This window comes from Chiloscyllium punctatum, chromosome 11 (genome assembly GCF_047496795.1).
Source record: "Chiloscyllium punctatum isolate Juve2018m chromosome 11, sChiPun1.3, whole genome shotgun sequence".
Lineage (NCBI taxonomy): Eukaryota > Metazoa > Chordata > Chondrichthyes > Orectolobiformes > Hemiscylliidae > Chiloscyllium > Chiloscyllium punctatum.
The window spans coordinates 35,173,167-35,196,633 of NC_092749.1; the positions used below are offsets into that span (position 1 = coordinate 35,173,167).

Sequence of the window (23,467 nt, forward strand, 5' to 3'; positions counted from 1 at the left end):
GAGAAAGATCAATTGAGCAAACTTCATCCAAGATTGTATTTTTAATTTGATCCTGACTCATGTTGAATCATGTCATTGGTTCCATTTCCTTTCATCACTGAGAACCTTTCTGGTCCTTCTGGCTCGATATTGAGTTTTGAACCATTGAGAGCTGCTGAATGTTGAACACGCCTGATTCCCTGTCGGAATGCAGGGCTGTGAGCCAGACGGAATATTTTTGTATGAGTCCAACCACAAACCTCCACCCCAGCCCCATAAACCTTTTGCCTGTCAATCTGAAACAGGCTCACCTTCTCTCAATCAAGTTTGTGTGGCCTTTCATTTTCCAACGTTCAAAGTTTGGGAGAAGATTTGTAGCTCGGGTGCTCGTTGTTGTGGTTCTGTTCGCCAAGCTGGGAATTTGTGTTGCAAACGTTTCGTCCCCTGTCTAGGTGACATCCTCAGTGCTTGGGAGCCTCTTGTGAAGCTCCCAAGCACTGAGGATGTCACCTAGACAGGGGACGAAATGTTTGCAACACAAATTCCCAGCTCGGCGAACAGAACCACAACATTTTCCAACGTTTTTCTCTTCAGGACACCACTGCTCTGATTTGACCTTCCTGCTTATCCAACCATATTCACATACAATTATTTGCACTCTTGTTTCTCATTCAATCAAATTTTCTCTCTCCTATTCTCAAAGCTCTTCCAGTCTTAGCTGCATTTTTCCAGCTCTTACTTCAGCTGCTTGAGTTTTTGTAGTTAAGGATGCTCAGCCCTGACCCTCCCCAAGATGAGCTTGTTGTTGTATGCACCCATTTACAGTAACGTGTAAAATATTCCTGTAGTGATCAGAACCAGATGGATCTCTTTGACTATGAGGTTCTTGATTGGGGTTGTTAACCTGGGCCAATCAGGAAAGTCTTGGCTGAGCAATATAACCAGGACAGGGGGCAGGTGATGGTGCAATGTTAATTTCCCTGGACTAGTAATCCAGAACCTCAGTCCAGTGCTCAGGGTATGTAGTTCTAATCCCATCATGTGATGTGAAATTTGAACTCAATAACCTCTGATGCCTGTAAACAGCAGATAAAACAGTTACCAGCACCTTTGTGCAATAAGTATAACCAGGACAGGGGGCCCTCTTGTAGTGCAGTAGTAATGTCTCTACCCCTGAACCAAGAGACCCAAGTTAGAGTTCCAGCTGCTCCAAACATGTATAATAGCATCTCTGAACAGGTTGATTAGGAAGATGGTATAACCAGGAGAATCTCCTCAGTTGAGGACTGACTCCGAGCTGGCTGGCAACAGCCAGTGTGCTGTGCACTTGTAAATAAAGGGTGATATTGTGACGGGATACTGGCCTCCATGCAGTTATTTCAATTCCAAATAGCTGCATAGCCATGCACCCCAGAGTGAATCTCAGATTGGGTGTGAGCTATTTCTTTGGTCTTTCTCATGCAAGTTAAATCCTGTGGGTCTCGAGTCATGTATTATCTAGAATACATGAAGACAGCAGTTTTCCTTCCCTAAAGGACATGACTGAACAGATGGGTTTTAATGACAATTGTTTCATGGAATCATTAGACTTTTAATTCCAAATTGCTAGTGAATTCAAATTCCACCATCCAGTAGATTTGAACTCACATTCCCAGTCCAGTACATCTCGGAATTATTAGTGCAGCAAGAACACCACTGTGCCTCCCCCTGCTGGTCTCTTAATGGTAGCTTCCATGGAATGTCTGCACCACATTTTCAATTTCCGTCAGCGGATTGTTTGCTTCCAATCCAACTGCAGAGCTGTGCTGAAGTAGACACAGCTATTTCTTCAAATTGTGGATTAGACCGGACAATTTCACTCCCCTCAGTAATTGAATCATTGGTGAAATTAAGTTGCTCACTTCCTCCATTTTATTACTTGAAGATTCACTCATGTTTGGTGTGATCCCCATTGCTGCTATTGGAAGGTAAAGAAGTCAGATATTCTGCTTTAACTAGTCTGTTCCAAGTCAACTCAGCGTTTAGGGTCAAACCTAAACCTGTTGTAACTAATTATTCACTGCATCATGTTGCAATTTCACCAAGTTCAGTTGAAGAGATTTCATTTACCTCAAGTAAGAACTGTTTATTCACTATTTATTTCCCTATGTTTCCTTGCAAACCAATCGGAACTCTCTCCAGTGTCAATGGCAATGGTGAAGATTGCTGTGAAATGCTCACAGCTTTCCATCACATTGAAGGTCGGAAACAAATTTCTTATGCCTTTGCAACATTCCCTCTAAGCTGTTTGGCTGTGCACAAACACAGCCACTCCAATATTCTGCACATGGCAATGAGCACTGACACACTGATCACAGCATTGACTGCCAGGTCCAGAAGTTGCTCAGCCCTGCACAGGTTCTTGGAGGCCTGTGCAGTTGGTAAGAAAATCATAGGTAATGCTATCCCTATGCCATTCATCTCAGGGGATTTAGTTTCTTGTTTAGGTTCTGCCAGGAGTTTACAAAGCATCATATAATCTTCTACCAGCTGCTCCTCGACCTTTTCTAGTTTAACCACTTCTGCCTTTTGAACGAGATGAATGAATGATTTTATTGTCAGGTGTATTTTACAGTAAGAAAAACAGTGAACAGAGAAAAGGAATGAAAAGCTTTTCTACTGTTGCCTTGATCCGGCACCATTTTGAATAATTTAAGATCAAGACAAAAACTTGGAAGGATATAGCTTAAGGATGGTCCATCAGTCCCGAGCCAGCTCATCATCAACAATGCTTGTGCCACCAGCCCTCCTCCACCACTTCACTGCTGCCAGCACTGGACCCAGTCAACCAACTCACCAATCCTCAGCCACCATTTTTCACCACGGAGCCTAGCGTGCTGATGTTCACCTCTGCCATCATGCAGCCATTATAGCATGATTCTGATGTCAGGTCCCATGCTCGCCCTGGAAAAGTAAGCAGGGGCCTATCCAAGTCCACTCTTGGCTCACTCACCATCACTGAGGTCTGTGCTGGGCTCACTCACTGCCACTGATGCTACCCAAGCTCAGGACAAGAGGTTAGTGAAGGAAAAGAGAAGAAAATCAAAACTAAGGAAAGCGAAAAGAAATGAATGAAAATTGGTTGAAGAAATTGGGGTCAGTGCACATCTTTCTACACAAGAGTGAGAATTTGTGGCTGTCACATAGATTTTGGTTTTCTAGTATTTGGTGTCTCTTCTGTTGGAGAGTTGCTGTGTTGTGCCACATAGATCATATAGTTTCTGGCAGTGATAGAATGTGTTCCCTAAGGCAATGCTCATTGATAAAATGTAACACTTGCTCCCGTGTCTAACCAAAGTTCAGGAGGTAACCATTGACAAAAATATCAGCTTTGAGAGTGTGGTGCTGGAAAAGCACAGCAGGTCAGGCAGCATCTGAGGAGCACCCTTAATTAGGAATGATCAGCTTGCCAAAATGCTGGGCTAGGGTCACATATTTTCCCTAGGAAAACTCTGGTTCTGTCTTCCACTGGAGATTATTCAACTTCTATTGCGTGGGTAATTGTTTGGTCTCATGTTGTTCTGTTGCTGTGTCCGGCTTCAGCACATTTTCTGAAAGTGATTGATTGTTTTATAATAAAAACAGTTGGGTTTGATAGCTCAGCTCTGATCACAACACAGATGTTGGTAAAGTCTTTTAGTGTATCGCTTACTCACTGTATTGCACCATGCATCTTTTGTGGTTCCGTACCTTAAGAATTGAATGCATTCTGATGATTTGTACCAAATGTGAACTTCTCCTCTGATCTGTGATGCTTCAGGATCTGTACTTCACTCACCACTTGAATGGCTTGCTCCAAAGTTAGGTCTTCTTTGGATTCAACAAATCTGACATCGAGTCATCAATAATGCTTAAACAATTCCATCTCTTACGAATTCTGACTTTATGTCACCACAGTTGCGTCCCTCCACTAGTCTGTACAGATCATTAATGAAATCATCTATTGATTCACCTGAATTCTTTTTCAAGAATCTTATTTGTTTGGAAATTGAAATATTTGTCAAAGGCTTTCAATGCTGGTTTGAAAGTGCCTGATGCTTATTTGATGCTGTATCAATGTGATCACCTGCTGTATTCCAAATATATTTAGTCAAACTTTCCACTTAGTACCCAGCTTAGAGGCCATGTTAAAGCTCAAGAATTGATTTCTCCAGCATGTCCAACTTTGTATTCTATTTAGCTTATAACTGAAATGAAATCTTCCAGGCAAGGCTGGTTCTGATATCATCTCCGAACATGTATCTCCGAACATATTCTATCTCCTTTAAAGACTTTTGTTTTGCAATTATGTTGTTCTCCTATGCTTTGCTGCTGTACTAGAAGGTTTTCCCATTATTTGGTGGCTTTAATGGAAGATTCCCACATTTTCTTTCCACAGCTTGACTGGATGATTTCTACTTTTCTAAATTTTAATTGAGGAACTCCTGCCTTTTGCCGACTTAATGAAGTCTCCCAGAAATATTTTCCCTGTTAGACTGGAATTACTCATGTCTTTAACTTATCAAATACATAGCCACTTTTGATTATGATGCCTCCAACTCTCTGATCCAGAATTTGTTGTCTCAGCCCTGTTACGTTTATTTTGCTCGCTATCCCTTATGGCATCCTTGCACTATGACAGCGACACCAAATCAGAGCAGTTTAAAAAAGAAATGCTTGTCCTTTTCTGGTTCATTTACTGTGCCGTTTAACGTTTCCTTTTTACAAGGAAATTTTAGTTTTGAATCATAAATCCCTGATGTCTGTTCACTCAATGTTTGATCTCTAGACTCAGGGCTGCTGCCACAGACCACTACCTCATGTGCAGCCTGCACCTCTGCCTGAGAGCTGCAGTTTCCTGCTGCTCCAGCACATATCTTAGTAGGTCTGAAATGCTTTCTGTTGTTCTTTAAAAAATTCTTCAGTGTTGAATATTTCCACAAGGTTTTCTCTCTGGAGTTCCACTGATAATCTTTGCAGTGCTGCTTTCCAGTCTGCATGAGTAACTAGCTCGGTTTCAGATGCAAAAGAAATCACTACTGCTGATTGTCATGTAGTAAGAAGCTAAGGAAATCTTCAGATCATCTCAGATGCTCATCATGATGGATATGGTAATGTTAATTACCATATAACGTATGGTGCTACCAATATCTTCTAGTCCATATTCCTCCAGTATTCATGTGGTCTAGCATAGATGAGAATTTCTGGTCTAACTAGAAAAGTCACTTGAAGTAAACAAGATTAAGTTTATTGCATCCCTGTAACTATGTACGTATCACAAGGATATGGTATACATTATTACAGAGACTATTAGACAGAGCTGTTCTGAGGTCTGGCCCTTCAATGTCCTTAATTACTCTCCCCACCAGTCCCCATGAAATCACCACTATGGATGGTACATATCCACTCAATCAATATTTATTGACACTTTTAGACTCATATGCAACAGTGGAGACTTTTAGCAGTGATAGTTCCAAGATAATTTTCTGTAGGTTTATTATACCTTGCTAATATTTTAAATTATTCATATATTGTATTTCCAAATATTATCTTACAGCAATATATCTAATTTTCTTTTGAATGACTCACACTTTCTCACAACTGATCCTATAGGTACTGGGATGGAGATTTGGAAAGATAATAATCATAGATATCTGAACATCTCATCAAATGTAAGCAACTAATATACAAATAAACTTCGGAGTTAATACCTGAAGTTTTCTGGATATTCACTGATTGCCATGTTGATGACCTCTAAAGCACGTTGATAATGTTTTTGGGCAGAAAACAGAAGCGCCAGCAAATGGAGAGAATGCATGTCATCATTCCTGAGTTTAAGTGCCACTTGTAATTGTTCAATAGCTTCAGAGATCTGCAAAAGAAATTGAAACACAGCAAAAATATTTACTATAGTGCACTTTCAGAGGAGATGAAAATCCCAGGTCTATTACTGTCAAACTCTGAATTATGTAAACCAGCTTTTCAATTAATCAGTTACAGATAAAAAAAATCTTGTAATTTTATTCATCTGTTCTAGTGTCACATGCATTGGTTTCTGAATAATTCTTCAATATGGCAATTATTTAGCCAATCAAGGGGGAATAAAGACAGTAATGAGCAACTTTAGGGGCATGTAGCACAATGGTAGTGTCCCTCCCTCTGGTCTAGAAGATCTGGTTTCAAGTTTGACTTCCCATAACATTTTGATTAAAAATGAGAACACTATTATAATCTCTGGTTACAGAGGCATTAGGAGAGGATTAAAAAGACCTCTGCTGCCACCTGATGTATAGCATGGGGGAAGTGGGAGGAGGAAATAGATGATGAAAATAACTTTACTATAAATAGATTAACATGATATTTTTACGTTAAATTTACAAGAGGCAATAGATTCTTTTTAATAACATGACCAATTCAAAAATACGAAGTTGTTCAACATTGTCATTAAGCAAGCACACGCTTCAAGAAGAAAGAAGGAGAACATGCCCCCATCTACATGAACAGAACTGACGTTGAGAGGGTGGAGAGCATTAAGTTCCTAGGAGTGACGAAAACGAACAACCTGTTCTGGACTTCCCACATAGATGTGACAGTTAATAAAGCACAACACACCTCTTCATCCTCAGGTGGCTCAGGAAATTTGGCATGCCCATAAAGACCCTCACCAACTTTTATAGGTGCACCATCAAAAGCATACTGTTTGGGTGCATAACGGCCTGGTACAGTAACTGCTCCGCCCAGGACCAGAAGAAACAACAGAAGGTTGTGTGCACAGTCCAAACTATCATGGAAGCCAAACTTGCATTCAAGGACTCCATTTGCTACTGATCTGCTGACCTGATGAGTCTCTTTAAAACCTCCTGCAGTTTATGGTCATCTTCCTCAGTATTTACAACCCTGCCAATTTTCTTGTCATCTGCAAAGGTCTTGATCATAGCCCCTATATATAAGTACTAATCATTAACTTACATCACAAATAGCAATGGGCCCTGCACCTTGTGGAATAGCTTGTGGAATTATAAATAGATTTTAAATCACTCAAGCATTCCTCTACCATCACCTTTTGTTTCCTGTCTCTCAGCCAATTATGCATCCAATCTGCTACTTTGTCTTGGACATAGGCTCTGAAGTGAAGAAAAATGACCAAGTTTGTAACCTAGTAAAGAAACTGCCAATTACCCAGACGATTGCTAGAAATTTACTGCCTGTGTAAGCCCCTTGTGACCTTTTTGAATCGACAGTAACTAACGGCTTGAAATATGGTCTTTTTATCCAATTACAAATTTGGTGAGGAATGCTACGTTGCTGCATTATTGTTTTCTTGGGGATGATGGTCAGCTTCTTCAAAACATATTACTTTGTTTCAGAGCTTTTAGCAGTGTTCAAAAACTTTGCAGGTTGTCATCCAAATAGCATTATGGATCTCTACTTTCAGCCTTACCTAACCTAACCTTATATTCACCACACCTCAAAACAAGCAGCTCAAACCAAGTTCATTTTATAACATTTTTGTCAGGTACTTTTTTTACCAGCTCCATAATGATACTGCTTCTGATTTGTGTAAATCCATACTGTTTTGTACTTTGAATGATAAACTTTTCTCATGCCACTATCAGTGGGTTAGTTTAATTAACTGATTTGTATTTTAAAACAAGAAACTTGAGGTTTTTTAAAAAAAAATTCTTCTCACCAGCATTACCCCTCCCATTTCAGTTATCCTGAAGATAAAATCTTTTGAACTACAAAAAACATCATGGTTTAAAACTCTTACAAAACTGCAAATTGAATATGAATGTACAAGCTTGCCTTGAAAGCTTTATTTACGTGTGAAACAATCTTCTATTTAGAAGGTTCAGATAAATCTTTATGACTGCAACTTGTTCATTACACGTAGCTTTCCAAGTGCTTTAACTGTCAATACCAATTGACCTAAAAATAAAGCTTAATAACAGAGAAATTGTGTTCACAGGAATAATATGCCAATGACACCTACCTGCCTGTTGAACGCCAACTGCAAGGAAAGGTATAGAGCAATTCGATGATCTTCACTATCCAAACTGTGAGCTCTATCATGAGAAAACACAATGAGGGAAACCCTAATAAGTTATGATGCTAAATGAAGAACATGACAAGAGCAAGAATATATTCAATTCATAACAGCATTCTACAGATGATTTAATTCATTTACATGTAGTTTCTTTATATTTTCACTTTAAAATATCAAGTATTTTGCTTTGGTTATCAAAGAGTGTGACTACTGATATCTTATACTTAATGTAGTATTCCATATACATGAAATACACATATTTTATTCCATAAAATATACTGTCAATCTTGAATCAATCAACTGTCTGTCTGGCTCATTCCTATTTGCAAAACATATCAGAAGATATTAGTATATGTTAACAAACTGTAAACAGTATAATAAAGAATTTATTATCCATTCCCCCTAAGATGCTATATGAAATACTGAAAGCAAAAGGTTTACCTAAAATTACAGAATCTATTAAAGGGTCTTCATTTTTGTACTCTTGTTTTTAAAAGCCACATGTCAGATTTTTAAAAACCTTTCCTGCTCTCTGTTGGAACACTACTATTGCAGCTTTTCGTTCAATATAAAAGGGAACACCTCCAGTGACCTTAAAGAAATTAAGATGCTTATGACGGGTGTTGGGTAGAAAATCAAATTATGAACCAATTAAAGGTTCAGAGGAAAGTGAAAAAGCAAATAAGAGAAGCAAAGAGGAACTATGAGGTAAGGGCTGGCAGCCAAGATATGAAGATGTCCTGAAGTCTTCTATGACCAAAAAACAGTAAAACGGGTGATATCAGGAAAAATAGGGCCAATTAAGGACCAAAAAAGGGACTTATTCCAAGAGGCAGGGGGCATTCTGAGATGTTAAATAAATACTTTGCAATGGTCTTTGACAAAGAAACAGACGTTACGCAGGGCATGGTGATAGAGGAGGGAACTCAAGCACTAGAAGGTTTAAAAATTGATAAGGCAGAAGTGATGGATAGACTGTTGACCTCAAAAGTTGACAAAGCAATGGGACCAGATTAGATGCCTCCAAGGATATTAAAGGAAATGAGAGTGGAAATTGTTGGTGCACTGGCCACAATTTTTCAGTCTTTCCAAAACCCAGAGTGGTGGCAGAAGACTGGAAAATTACAAACATTATAGCCTTGCTCAAGAAAGGTTACAAGAAAGGCTACAATTACAGACCAGTCAACTTAACATCAGTGGTGTGGAAGTTCCTTGAGACAACTATTTTGAGATAGAATTAGCAGTAACATAGAAATAGGTGGGTAGATAGGAAGAATCAGCATGGATTTCTAAAGGGGGGTGTCCTGTTTAACTAACTTGCTGGAGGTAACAGAAAGGCTCAGTTAGGCTAATGCTTTTGATGTGGTGCATGTGAACTTTCAGAAGATGCTTGATACAATGCTACACAACAGACTTATTCTGGGTGATGTTCTGGGTGATGGAATAAAAGGGTCAGTAGCAACATTGGTACAAAATTAGCTGAGTGATAGGAAAAGAGAATAACGGCCAATGGATATTTTTGGGGCTAGAGGAAAGATTGTAGTGGAGCACCCAGAATCAGTATTAGGACACTTGCCTTTCCTGATATATATTAATGATCTATATTTTGATATGCAGAGGGTAACTTCAAGGTTTACACAAAACTTGGAAGAAATATAAACTGTGGGGAGGACAGTGTAAAACTCCAGAAGGACATAGACAAGTTGGTGGAGTGGACACAATTTTCCTAGTGTAGTCTCACCAACACCTTGCATAACTATAATTACCCTTCTTTACTTTTATAATCTAGACTTTATAATCCAGCTGTGAATATCCAAAAGAAATCCTGAAGTTTTTTTTAGAAAAAGGAAGCAGAGTATCTGTTTAATCCAAATAAGTTGATCATTCAAATATGACAAAGAACTGTGGATGCTGGAGATCTGAAGCAATCAAGGAGGTCTCATAACTTTAACTCCAATTTCTCCAGCAATTTCTACATAATGGTGCCTTACACATTCCAAAGCCATTGAAATAGAGTCAGCTCATCTACAAAACTTAATAGAAACAATTAGCTTGGATTATCAATGACAGAAAACTGGAGAAAGTCAAACAGCGAAAAGGAGATCATTAAAGAGGGACAGAAGGAGTCAGATACAGAGAGAATGAAAGAAGGAGAAGGTAGCAGGAATTGGAGGAAGTGAAGAATAATGGAAAGAGGAAGGACAAGTGCATAAAGAAGGAATAAATGGTAAGTATTTATTGAGGAGAACATAGATGATATAGGAAATGAGAGCAGATGAAGGAACGACATGACAAAAGGAGAGAATGAAGGATTGAAAGAGGTGAAGTGCAATCCAGATTTAAATGATATAAATTTATACTTTACGCTGGTAATTATCAGTCCAAAGGGGGTCTCATTACCGTTCAGAGAACCAGCAGTGAACTCCTGTCATGTGGTAGCCTGACGAAATCAAGACATCCTTCAAGCACTGAAATGACCATGCCAGTCCTTCCCCATGATTGAGACTCCCAGAAGCAGAAAACCCACACATCAAGAACTGCCAGTCAATCAGAAATTGGCAGCTCTTCACTGAAGTCAGCACTAGTAGGAACAGTGTGCGATGGTGACAATGCACGCAGTAGAAGTCCAGGAACCTCATAGGATTCCAGATAAAACATGAATGAGTGGGATGGGAATTGAGAGAGAAGGGTTTCAGAAAAAACAGCAGAGAAATAGCTTTCGGCAGCTTCCCACCCTGCCCAATGCCAGATCGCTCATTCAGGCGTAACACATCTGATTACAAGGCACCTTCCCCATAGAATTCCTGACAAATTGAGCAGGGTTTGCTGGATGACCTTCTGAGGGGAGGGGGAATGCCAGGCTTACCCACATTAACCTCTAAGCCACCACTAAAAACAGGAGGCTCAATGATAATGAGTGTCAAACTGTTCATCACAAGACTAATTGAGATACAGATGGTGGCACTCAGTACAGTCATAGAGTCACAGAGATGTACAGCCTGGAAACAGACCCTTTAGTCCAACTTACCCATGCTGATCAGATATCCCAAACCAATCTAGTCCCACCTGTTAGCACCCGCCCCATATCCCTCCAAACCCTTCCTATTCAAATACCCATACAGATGTCTTTAAATTTTGCAATTGAACTCTTCTCCACCACTTCCTTTGGCAGCTCATTCCATACACGTACCACCCTCTCCCCTTCTGCCCACTCACTTAATCAGAAAGCTTTGCCACACCCTGAAGACTGAGGTAGGTCCTTTCATATAATTAAAGGGTCTCCCATAATTAAGTCAGTCATGCTATTATGTTTCATGTTGTGACAAGCTGAACTGAATCCAACCCAAAGAATCTCAAATGCCATATCAATGAACTTGGTTTCAAAATTGTGTCACACTTAAACTGAAGATATCAGCATCAGTAACCATACTAGTAATTTAAGGCTCATGGCTCAATACAGCAGTCAATTTATTTTATCGGATTCTCATCTTTGCATGTTTGGCCACACTTCATCTAATGGTCACTCCATCCCTGCTTCAGCTCATCTGTTGGTAAAACCCTCATCTATGCCTTTGTTACAATGCCTTCCAGCTTTCCCTATTCCAATGCACAGCAGCACTTCCACTTCCATCCTCCATAAACTTGAAGTCATCAAAAATACTCAGTCCTATATCCTAACGTGCACCACACTCCACTCTACATGTTGACCTACACTGCTTCCTACTCAGTCAATGCCTTAGTCCTAAAATTCCTATCCTCATTTTCAAATGACCATGGGGTTTGCCCTTTCTCATTTCTAGAACCTTCTCTACATGACTATGCTCTCGGATCACTGTGCTCCACCAATTCTGTCCTCTTATGCACCCCCCTACTTTAATTATGCCATTATCAGAACTTTTCAGCTGAGTCACCTCAAAGCTCTGGAATCCTCCTCCTGCAAAATCTCTCCACTTCTTTATTTTTCTCTCTCTTACATTAAGAAGCTTCTTAAAACCTATTTTTACAAACTAAATCTTTATAGCCTTTATATGGCTTAGTGTCAAATTTTGTTTGAAAATGCTCCAATGAAGTACATTTTACTATCTAAATAAGTTATGTCAATGCAAGTTGTCAAGGCTGCTCAGGTAAGTCCAAATTAACATACTTGGTAATGGAGGTTGGAACCAAGTCAACCATCTGTGGCAAGATTGGTAACCTGATATCTGAACCACACAGACAGGTTCACAGTTTTCCAGGGTACAGTGCTGTTAATAAAATTAGAGGAACAGGGGTATGCTTTACACACCCTTGAGCTTGTTTCATCAATTATATCAAGACTATATACACGTGAAACCTAAATTAAATAAAAATCTGTCCACTGGCAAAAGTGAGGACTGCAGATGCTGGAAACCAGAGTTTAGATCAGAGTGGTGCTGGAAAAGCACAGCAGGCCAGGCAGCATCCGAGGAGCAGGAAAATCGACATTTCAGGCAAAAGCCCTTCATCAGGGATTGTACTCTTTGCTACCTTTTCCCCAGCCCCACCCACCCTCCCATTTATCTCTCCACTCTGGAGACTCCTTGCCTCTATTCCTGACGAAAGGCTTTTGCCCGAAGCATCCACTTTCCTGCTCCTCAGATGCTGCCTGACCTGCTGTGCTTTTCCAGCACCACTCTGATCTAAACCCTAAAAATCTGTCCATCTGTGTCTTGAAAATTTCAATCTTTCCACTATCAATAGCCTTTTAGGGGAGTAAATCCCTTATTTCCATTACCATTTGCGTGAGAAAGTACATTGAGGCAGCAACATAACACCATTTTCAAGACCATGTTTTGTGTTGGAAATTGGAGTCCTCTTTAAAACTGAAATTCTTTCTGTGTCTCATATTTAGTATTTTTTGTGTAGCCTGAATGTTGCAGTATTAACACTAACAGTGTCACAGCCTACTGCAAATATAAACTAATCTTTCGTATGAGAAAACACAGGTAAAGGTATAAGTTTAGGACTCGAATCAAAGATTTATCAGGCACAGCGTTACCCTATTATGAATGTGACATTTTGAAAAATAAGACATTGTAGTTAAAAGTAATCAAAACTAACCTTCAAATGGAGGTGGGCAAGAGACAACGGTCATTCTGGCATTGTGAGTAGCTGTCCATGGTCATTTGCTAAGAGGGTTTAGACAGGTGGTTGACATAGCTTAAATGGCTCAGCACCGTTACAAGGTAAATCAACAAGGATAGGTAGGGTGGGACAGTCAGAAAAAGTTCCGGGGGATGAGCAGCCATCTTCTTGAGGTAAGACCAGCAGTTCCCCTACATGCATCCAAGGAAAGTACAAAGACTGCAGCTACCAAAGACCATAAAAGAAAGATTGCAAGACATTTGGGGCACGGTAATGCACTGCCTCGACACCTTCATTTTAGAGAATGGCTAAATTACAATTTGCTAAATTAATTAACATACCATACTTAAACTGCAGCTTATTAAACTATTGGAAAATTACTACAAATTGTTGACTGCCTGCATTAGGTAACTGCAATAACAAATGCATCCAATTCAACAGAGGTGTCAGAAGTGGGATATCAAAGAAGTCAAGGCTTCATTTTGAGAAGCCAGAAAGCAACAGTCATGTGTGTTGAGTAATTCCTAAGTGAAACAAGAGGTGTACAAAGGCATTGGCAAGCTAAAAGTTGTATTAGGAATAGTTGAACAATGTGACAGAGATTACAAGTCTATTTTTGATCAACCATCTAATTAAATTCAGAAGGGTAATCTGAAATTAAAAACAATCTGGAGTAAACTGTTCTGTGTCTTGCAACTGAATACAAGGAGCCCAGGAAACAAGTTGCAACGCTACAATGGGAATACTGGTCTCCTTCAGGAGTCCAGAACTAGACGGCATAGGCTTAGGGTGAGAGGGGAAGAGACAAAAGGGACATGAGGGGCAACTTTTTCATGCAGACGGTGATGCATGTATGGAATGAGCTGCCAGAGGAAGTGTTGGGGGCTGGTACAATTGCAACATTTAAAAGGCATCTGGATGGGTATATGAATAGGAAGGGTTTGGAGGGAAATGGGCCAAGTGCTGGCAAATGGGACTAGATTAAGTTGGAATATCTGTTCGGCATGTTGGACCAAAGGGTCTGTTTCCACACTGTACATCTCTATGACTCTTTGACAGTGATAGCTTACGTGCTTGATTATGATGAGAGATAGAAATAAGCAATAAGCCATGCTATAAAAATAGAGGACATATTTGAACAGTGTCACTCTCTTATTGATAGAAAGCTTCTGAACCATAACTTCTGCAATTTCTTTTACTTCCAGCACACCTAGACAAAAGTAGCAGTTCATTAGCAATAATGATTACTCTTTATACCTAGTTTTAGTGGTTTTTGACTACCTACACATGTACATTCATTTATTGCACTCTTCCACTCTAAACTCCATTTGCCAAAGTCTTGCACACCTACTTACCTGATGTTCCTTCATAATTTTCTATTCCCATTAAACAACCCACCAATCAGGTTCATTGGAATGTTGGTCAGTAGACCTATTACTGAAGTCTGGAAATTTCCTCATTCAGCAGCAGAGATACTAAGTACTGCAAACGGTACAGGCTCTAGCAACATTCTAACAATAGTACTGAAGTCTTATGCTTCAGATCTTGTTGCACTTGAATATGGACTACTTTAGTATCTGAGGAGTTATAAATGGTGCCAAACATTGATGTTCATTGATGGTTGCACACTCTCCCTGGTCAAGCTATTCCAGTATAGTTAGAACACTGGCAACTGGCCAACAACGTAGAAACTTGCTCACGGATATCCTGTGCATGAAAAGCAGGACAAATCCAACCCAGCTAATTACTGCCCCATCAGTCCACTTTCAATCATCAAAGTGGCATAAGTTATCATCAACAGTGCCATAAAGCAGCATCTGCTCAGCAATAACCTGCTCAGTGATGCCCAGTTTGAGTTCTGCCAGGGCTGCTCAGCTCCTGACCTCATTACAGCCTTGGTTCAAATGCGGACAAAAGAGCTGAATACCAGAGGGGAGAAGAGAGTGACAGCCCTTGACACTAACAAAATAGGAATCACGGGAAAATTCTCTGCTGGTTGGAGTCATATCTAGCATGAAGGAAGAAGGTTGTAGTTGTTGGAGGTCAGTCATCTCAGCTCTAGGATATCGCTGCAGAAGATCCTCAGAGTAATGACCCAGGTCCAACTACTTTCAGCTACTTCAATGACCTTCCCTTCATCATAAGGTCAGAAATGGAGATGTTCACTGATGTTTGCACTATGTTTGGCACCATTCACAACTCCCTTTTTCCAAGTATGGTAACGGAGAGCACAAGGGGGCATAGCTTTAAATTGAGGGGTGATAGATATAGGACAGATGTCAGAGGTAGTTTCTTTACTCAGAGTAGTAGTAGGGGTATGAAATGCTTTGCCTGCAACGGTAGTAGATTCGCCAACTTTAAGTACATTTAAGTCGTCATTGGACAAGCATATGGATGTACATGGAATAGTGTAGGTGGGATGGGCTTCAGATTGGTTTGATAGGTCAGCGCAATGTCGAAGGCTGAAGGGACTGTACTGCGCTGTTATATTCTATGTTCCCCAGATACTGAAGTAATCCATGTTTAAATGGAACAAGATCTGGACAACATCCAGACTTGGTCATTCTTCAACATCAGTCCTTACAAAGTGGCGGATTTGTAGGCATCAACTTTTGTCAATAATAGCATTGCCATCTCTCCACACTCCTTCCTCTTGTTACAGTAACAATCTTGGTGTTTTTGTAGCTCATTAACCGTTTCCCTCACCTCCCTTCAGAAAACAAATTCATTCCTTGGTCGAGTTCCCCCTCAGATTAATTACCAACTTGCCTCTTCTCATGGGAAAAAAAAGTCAAAGCAACAGCAGTTTTAAAAGGGAGAAGAACAGACAAAGGAAGCACATGGTGAAGACAGTGCAGGAGAAGAGAGAGAGAGAGAGAGAGAGAGATAACCTGCACAGTTACTGCCTTTGCTGTTTTGAATTCATGTATCGCTGGACATTGGCGTGCATCTGGGAAAATTAACAAACAGTGAATTTCACAACTAATCTTGGAGGAACCTATTTGGGTGAAGTTCACACCACAGAATCAGATAAGTTAAGCGTTGTTTTAAGTCTGTCCAATACAAAGGCTGCAGTATTGAGTAGAGTGGGTTCTTTCTTGATTATGTGTTTTTGGAGATATTCTCTTGATTAAACTTAAAATATAAGCCATAACTATTAATTTAACCTGGGGCAGTGTTTTGTTGAGGAATAAGACGGTGTTATTTTCTGGGTCTGTAGATTGTGAAGGAGTAAAAAAGGCCTTTAGTACAGTGATATGTACTTCTTGTCAGATGTGGGAGTTTAAAGTGAGTTTAAATGTTACTGCAGATTATATCTGCCATAAATGCTGTTGGATGCGAATCTTATCAGATCGAGTGGATCGGTTGGAGAGACAAATAGAAGTGATGAGGAATTTGCAACAGCAACAGTATGTGATGGATGGCAGGTATAGGAAGGGGGGGAAAGTCTCAGATACAATCACATAGATGGGTTAACTCCAGGCAAGGTAAGAGAGATAGGCACCTAGGGCAGGTGTCTTTTGTGGATGTACCCATTTCAAACAGGTATGCTGTTTTGGAAAATATAGGGAGTGATGGATTCTCAGGGGAATGTAGCACGAACAGCCAAGTTGCTGGTATTGAGACTGGCTCTAATGCAATGAGGGGTACGTCGGCTTCCAAGAGATAAACTGTGTTAGGGGATTCTGTAGTCCGAGGGACAGACAGACGTTTCTGTGGCCAGCAGCGAAAAAGCAGAATGGTGTGTTGTTTCCCTGGTGCCAGGATCAAGGATGTCTCAGAGAGGGTGCAGAATGTTCTCACGGGGGAGAGGGGCTAGCAAGAGGTCATTGTACTCACTGGAACTAACAATATAGGAAGGGAAAAGGTTGAGATTCTGAAGTGAGATTGCAGAGAGTTAGGCAGAAATTTAAAAAGGGGGTCCTCAAGGGTAGTAATATCAGAATTACTCCCAGTGCTACAAGCTAGTGAGGGCAGGAATAGGAGGATAGAGCAGATGAATGCATGGCTGAAGAGCCGGTGTATGGGAGAAGGATTCCCATTTTTGGATCATTGGAATCTCATTTGGGGTAGAAGTGACCTGTTCAAGAAGGACGGATTGCACCTAAATTGGAAGAGGACTAATATATTGGCAGGGAAATTTGCTAGAGCTGCTCGGGAGGATTTAAACTAGTAAGGTGGGGGGTGGGACCCGGGGAGATAGTGAGGAAAGAGATCAATCTGAGACTGGTACAGTTGAGAACAGAAGCGAGTCAAACAGTCAGGGCAGGCAGGGACAAGGTAGGACTAATAAATTAAACTGCATTTATTTCAATGGGGTCTAACAGGGAAGGCAGATGAACTCTGGGCATGGTTAGGAACATGGGACTGGGATATCATAGCAATTACAGAAACATGGCTCAGGTATGGGCAGGACTGGCAGCTTAATGTTCCAGGATACAAATGCTACAGGAAGGACAAAAAGGGAGGCAAGAGAGGGGGGGTTGGCGTTTTTGATAAGGGATAGTATTACAGCTGTGCTAAGGAAGGATATTAATGGAAATACATCCAGGGAAGTTATTTGGGTGGAACTGAGAAATAAGAAAGGGATGGTCACCTTATTGGGATTTTATTATAGACCCCCAAATGGTCAGAGGGAAATTGAGAAACAAACTTGTAAGAACATCTCAGCTATCTGTAAGAATAATAGGGTGGTTATGGTCAGGGATTTTAACTTTCCAAACATAGACTGGGACTGCCATCGTGTTAAAGGTTTAGATGGAGAGGAATTTGTTAAGTGCGTACAAGACACCTTTCTGATTCAGTATGTGGGTGTACCTACTAGAGAAGGTGCAAAACTTGACCTACTCTTGGGAAATAAGGCAGGGCAGGTGACTGAGGTGTCAGTGGAGGAGCACTTTGGGGCCAGCGACCATAATTCTATTCATTTTAAAATAGTGATGGAAAAGGATAAACCAGATCTAAAAGTTGAAGTTCTAAATTGGAGAAAGGCCAACTTTGACAGTATTATGCAAGAACTTTCGAAAGCTGATAGGAGGTAGATGTTTGCAGGTAAAGAGACGGCTGGAAAATGGGAAGCCTTCAGAAATGAGATAACGAGAATTCAGAAAAAGTGTATTCCTCTTAGGGTGAAAGGGAAGGCTGGTAGGTATGGGGAATGCTGGTTGACTAAAGAAATTGAGGGTTTGGTTCAGAAAAAGAAGGAAGCATATGTCAGATATAGACAGGATAGATCACGTGAATCCTTAAAACAGTATAAAGGAAGTAGGAGTATACTTAAGAGGGAAATCAGGAAGGCAAAAAGGGGACATGAGATAGCTTTGGCAAATAGAATTAAGGAGAATCCAAAGGGTTTTTACAAATACATTAAGGACAAAAAGGGTAACTAGGGAGAGAATAGGGCCCCTCAGAGATCAGCAAAGCAGCCTTTGTGTGGAGCCGCAGAAAATGGGGGGGATACTAAATGAATATTTTGCATCAGTATTTACTGTGGAAAAGGAGATGGAAGATATAGACTGCAGGGAAATAGATGGTGACATCTTGCAAAATGTCCAGATTACAGAGGAGGAAGTGCTGGACGTCTTGAAATGGGTAAAAGTGGATAAATCCCCAGGACCTGATCAGGTGTACCCGAGAACTCTGTGGGAAGCTAGAGAAGTGATTGCTGGGCCTCTTGCTGAGATATTTGTATCATCGATAGTCACAGGTGAGGTGCCGGAAGACTGGAGGTTGGCAAACGCGGTGCCACTGTTTAAGAAGAGCGGTAAAGACAAGCCAGGGAACTATAGACCGGTGAGCCTGACCTCGGTGATGGGCAAGTTGTTGGAGGGAATCCTGAGGGACAGGATGTACAAGTATTTGGAAAGGCAAGGACTGATTTGGGATAGTCAACATGGCTTTGTGCGTGGGAAATCATGTCTCACAAACTTGATTGAGTTTTTTGAAGAAGTAACAAAGAAGATTGATGAGGGCAAAGCGGCAGATGTGATCTATATGGACTTCAGTAAGGCGATTGACAAGGTTCCCCATTGGAGACTAATTTGCAAGGTTAGATCTCATGGAATACAGGGAGAACTAGCCATTTGGATACAGAACTGGCTCAAAGGTAGAAGATAGAGGGTGGTGGTGGAGGGTTGTTTTTCAGACTGGAGGCCTGTGACCAGTGGAGTGCCACAAGGATTGGTGCTAGGTGGTCTACCTTTTGTCATTACGTAAATGATTTGGATGCGAGCATAAGAGGTACGGTTAGTAAGTTTGCAGATGACACCAAAATTGGAGGTGTAGTGGACAGCGAAGAGGGTTACCTCAGATTACAACAGGATCTTGACCAGATGGGCCAATGGGCTGAGAAATGGCAGATGGAGTTTAATTCAGATAAATGTGAGGTGCTGCATTTTGGGAAAGCAAGTCTTAGCAGGACTTATACACTTAATGTTAAGGTCCTAGGGACTGTTGCTGAACAAACAGACCTTGGAGTGTAGGTTCATAGCTCCTTGAAAGTGGAGTCGCAGGTAGATAGGATAGTGAAGAAGGTGTTTGGTATGCTTCCCTTTACTGGTCACAGTATTGAGTACAGGTGTTGGGAGGTCATGTTGCGGCTGTACAGGACATTGGTTAGGCCACTGTTGGAATATTGCGTGCAATTCTGGTCTTCTTCCTATTGGAAAGATGTTGTGAAACTTGAAAGGGTTCAGAAAAGATTTACAAGCATGTTGCCAGGGTTGGAGGATTTGAGCTATAGGGAGAGACTGAACAGGCTGGGGCTGTTTTCCCTGGAACGACAGAGGCTGAGGGGTGACCTTATCGAGGTTTACAAAATTATGAGGGGCATGGATAGGGTAAATAGGCAAAGTTTTTTCCTTGGGGTCGGGGAGTCCATAACTAGAGGGCATAGATTTAGGTTGAGAAGGGAAAGATATAAAAGAGACCTAAGGGGTAACTTTTTCACACAGAGGGTGGTACGTATCTGGAATGAGCTGCCAGACGAAGTGGTGGAGGCTGGTACAATTGCAATATTTAAGAGGCATTTGGACGGGTATATGAATAGGAAAGGTTTGGAGGGATATGGGCTGGGTGCTGGCAGGTGGGACTAGATTGAGTTGGGATATCTGGTCAGCATGGACGGGTTGGACCGAAGGGTCTGTTTCCATGCTGTATATCTCTATGACTATCTATAAGTCTTCACCTCCATTCCACTTAACCTGAATGCTGCTTCTCACTTTGGTGGCCCTCTTCCAGGTCCTCTCCTCAACTTGGCCCAATTTTTAATCAAACACTCTAAACCTGCATAATGAACCCACAGAAAACCAGATGGGGCAATACTCCAGTGGGAGAGTGCTGTGCCACCAGAGGTATCATGATTCGGAAGGCACATTAAACCATGGTACTATCCCTTCTCTCAGGGGGAGACAAGTGATCCCACTGCACTACTCTGAACAAAAATCAGAGGACTGAAGCCTGATGCCCTCATCAATATTTACATCTCAATCAACATTATCATCTTGCTATTTACAGGAGCTTGCTCTGTGTAAATTGCCTGCTGCATATTCTACAGTGCAATGATGATTACACTTCAGAAGTTCTTTGCTGACAACTGAAGTACGTTGAGACATCCAAAGAACCTGAGAGAGGCAATATAATGCAATTCTTTCTTTTCTGAACTGCATTTGGCGGTGGCTTCCTGCATGGCCAGAACATCAACTGATAGTCTAATATTAACAAAGAGCCTAATATTGACCCTATGCAAATGAGCAGGTTTAATCTGTCAATCATACTGTGCTAGTTCTTACACAGCTTGAGATGTAGTAGTGGAACACAAAAACAAAATAATATTCGTGGAGTGAAATTGGTGTCTTAGTTCAGGCCCGTGCAAGATTCCACCTCTATTATCTATGAATTGTCACAATTGTACATAAAACATTATGGAAGAAAAAACTTTTTCACATGAGTGATTTAAGTCTGGAATTCACTGAGCCATTCTTTAGATGATTACTGGAAGAAAGGCAAGTGCAAGGTACGATTGTTGGGAAAGGCAGTGATATTCTTCTCAGTAATAATGCATATTGGGACAGCTGGTGAACACCCAATGGCCTGAATGGCCTCCTTCTGCAATTCCCTACTTTCTAGATTTACAAACCTTGGAATGCAGGTTCTTGGTTCCTTGAAAATGGAGTCACAGGTAGATAGGATAGTGAAGAAGGCATTTGGTATGCTTTCCTTTATTGGACAGAACACTGAGTATAAGAGTTGGGAGGTTATGTTGAGGCTGTACAGGACATTGGTTAGGGCAACTTTTGGAATATTGCGTGCAATTCTGGTATTCCTCCTGTCAGAAGGATGTTGTGAAACTTGAAAGAGTTCAGAAAAGATTTGCAAGGAGGTTGTTAGGGTTGGAGGCCTTGAGCTATATGGAGACACTGAATAGGCTGGGGTTGTTTTCCCTGGAGCATCGGAGGCTGAGGGGTGACATTACAGCAATTTATAAAATCATGAGGGGCAAAATCTTTTCCCTAGAATGGGGGAGTCCAAAACTAGAAGGCATAGGTTTAGAGCTTGGAGGGGAAAGATTTAAAAGGGACCCAAGAGGCAACTTCTTCACGCAGAAGACAGTGCATGTATGGAATGAGCTGCCAAAGGAAGTGGTATAGGCTGGTACAACTACAACACTTAGAAGGCATCTGGATGGGTACATGAATAGGAAGGGTTTAGAGAGACATGGGCCAAGTGCTGACAAATGGGACTAGATCAGGTTAAGTTAGGATATCTGGTCAGCATGGACAAGTTGGTCTGAACAGTCTGTTTCCATGCTGTACACCTCTATGAATCTATGACCTGGAAAAATGCAGACTACTGCTGTATTTGACGCCTACAGCTTGACAGACTGCATCTAAATTCAAAGGACAGAGACTAGTCAGTGTAACAAGCTAATGTCTAGTTTTCCAAATTTTTGGCAGCAGTTGAAGACTAACGAGTAGAAGTTTCCTTGGCCCATTGCAGAAAATAACACATCAAATCCACACTACAGTGTTACTGTAATTGGTTCTGATAGTTTAATATCAATGAAATGTAACTATTCAGTGTCGATATAAATTTCTCCTAATCAGTAATCTGCCAGCATTGTGCTTTTTGAAATCTCAATTCTGGTTTATTCTGAAGTAAAATTAAATATGCAGCCTTACCTTCTGAGAGCTTTCAATGCTTTCTTGTGGAGCTTATCTCGGGTGCTCCTTAGAGGAGCTGTACAGTAATGAAACAAGAGTTAGAATGATTAATCAACTTCAAATTAAAACCAAATTCTGTGAACTATGGAAATGCCTTACTCAGCTAGAGACATTTTCTCTTTTTATCAATGTGCGTTAAACTCAATAAAAAGTCACTACTCAGTTGGTAACACACACATCTCTGAATCGTAAAGTTCTGGGTTCAAACCTCATTCTATGCTTAAACATAAAAATGAAGTCTAACCCTCCAGTCTAATATTAAGAAGTTTTCAATCAATAGAACAAAAATAGATTACATCTGATTATATCCATCAAATTACTGTTTGTGGGAGTTCACTGTGTGAAGCAGTGACTATATTTCAAAAGTACAGGTACACAATCCTTTCCCCGAAATCTGAAAAGCTCCAAAATCCGAAGTTTTTCTCGTAACAAGGTTGTTTGGTGTGCAAACAGTTAACCCAACTACAAACCCACTCAACCCACATCACAGAGATGTGACGTGGCAGCATGGCCCAGTGCTTGTTGTGCTCACAGGTGCATCTGCTATTTGGTAAGATTTTTTTTATTTCACCGAGAAACTGTCACTTACTCTGGAATCCAAAATACTCTGAATTCCGAAAACCAGCTGGCCTCAAGGGTTTCAGATAAAGGATTGCGTACCTGTACTTCAAAGACTATAAAGTACAGGGCTAGCAAAATACACAATAAAACTTCAAGTCTGTTTGTTTTAACTGCATTACTTTTGTGCCCAAAACAATGAGCAGTGTGGTGTAACAGTACATTTCTTTTCTTTCCACCTATATAATCTTGATAAACGAATTCCAGTTGAATTCTCCTCCACTCATGTCCCGCAGCAGAAATTCTGAGAGCATACAATGAGGAGTGATCTATACTTGCAACTTAGTTTGGGCACAGCTGCAGCACTGATATTTAAGGAGCCTGGGAGAATTTTTGCAGTTCTGCTTGTAGATGATACACATTACTGCCATTGAGTATCGGAGGTTGAAGGAGAGAATGTTTATGGATGTGTTTCCAATCAACAGGCTGCCTTGACCTGGATGGGTTTAAGCTTTTTGAGTGTTTTCGGATCTGCACCCTT

General features: G+C 40.8%; 1 protein-coding gene across 1 annotated transcript in view; it reads right to left on the reverse strand.

Annotated features, from left to right (window-relative positions):
• Positions 1-23,467, reverse strand: part of LOC140482887 (tetratricopeptide repeat protein 7A-like) — a 361,467-nt gene that overhangs the window by 165,206 nt on the left and 172,794 nt on the right. The window contains exons 13-15 of the mRNA XM_072580610.1: positions 22,327-22,384; positions 7,991-8,063; positions 5,709-5,869 (exon numbers count right to left, since the gene is read on the reverse strand). Coding sequence (XP_072436711.1) covers positions 5,709-5,869; positions 7,991-8,063; positions 22,327-22,384 — 292 coding nt within the window. The remainder of the gene's footprint in view (positions 1-5,708; positions 5,870-7,990; positions 8,064-22,326; positions 22,385-23,467) is intronic.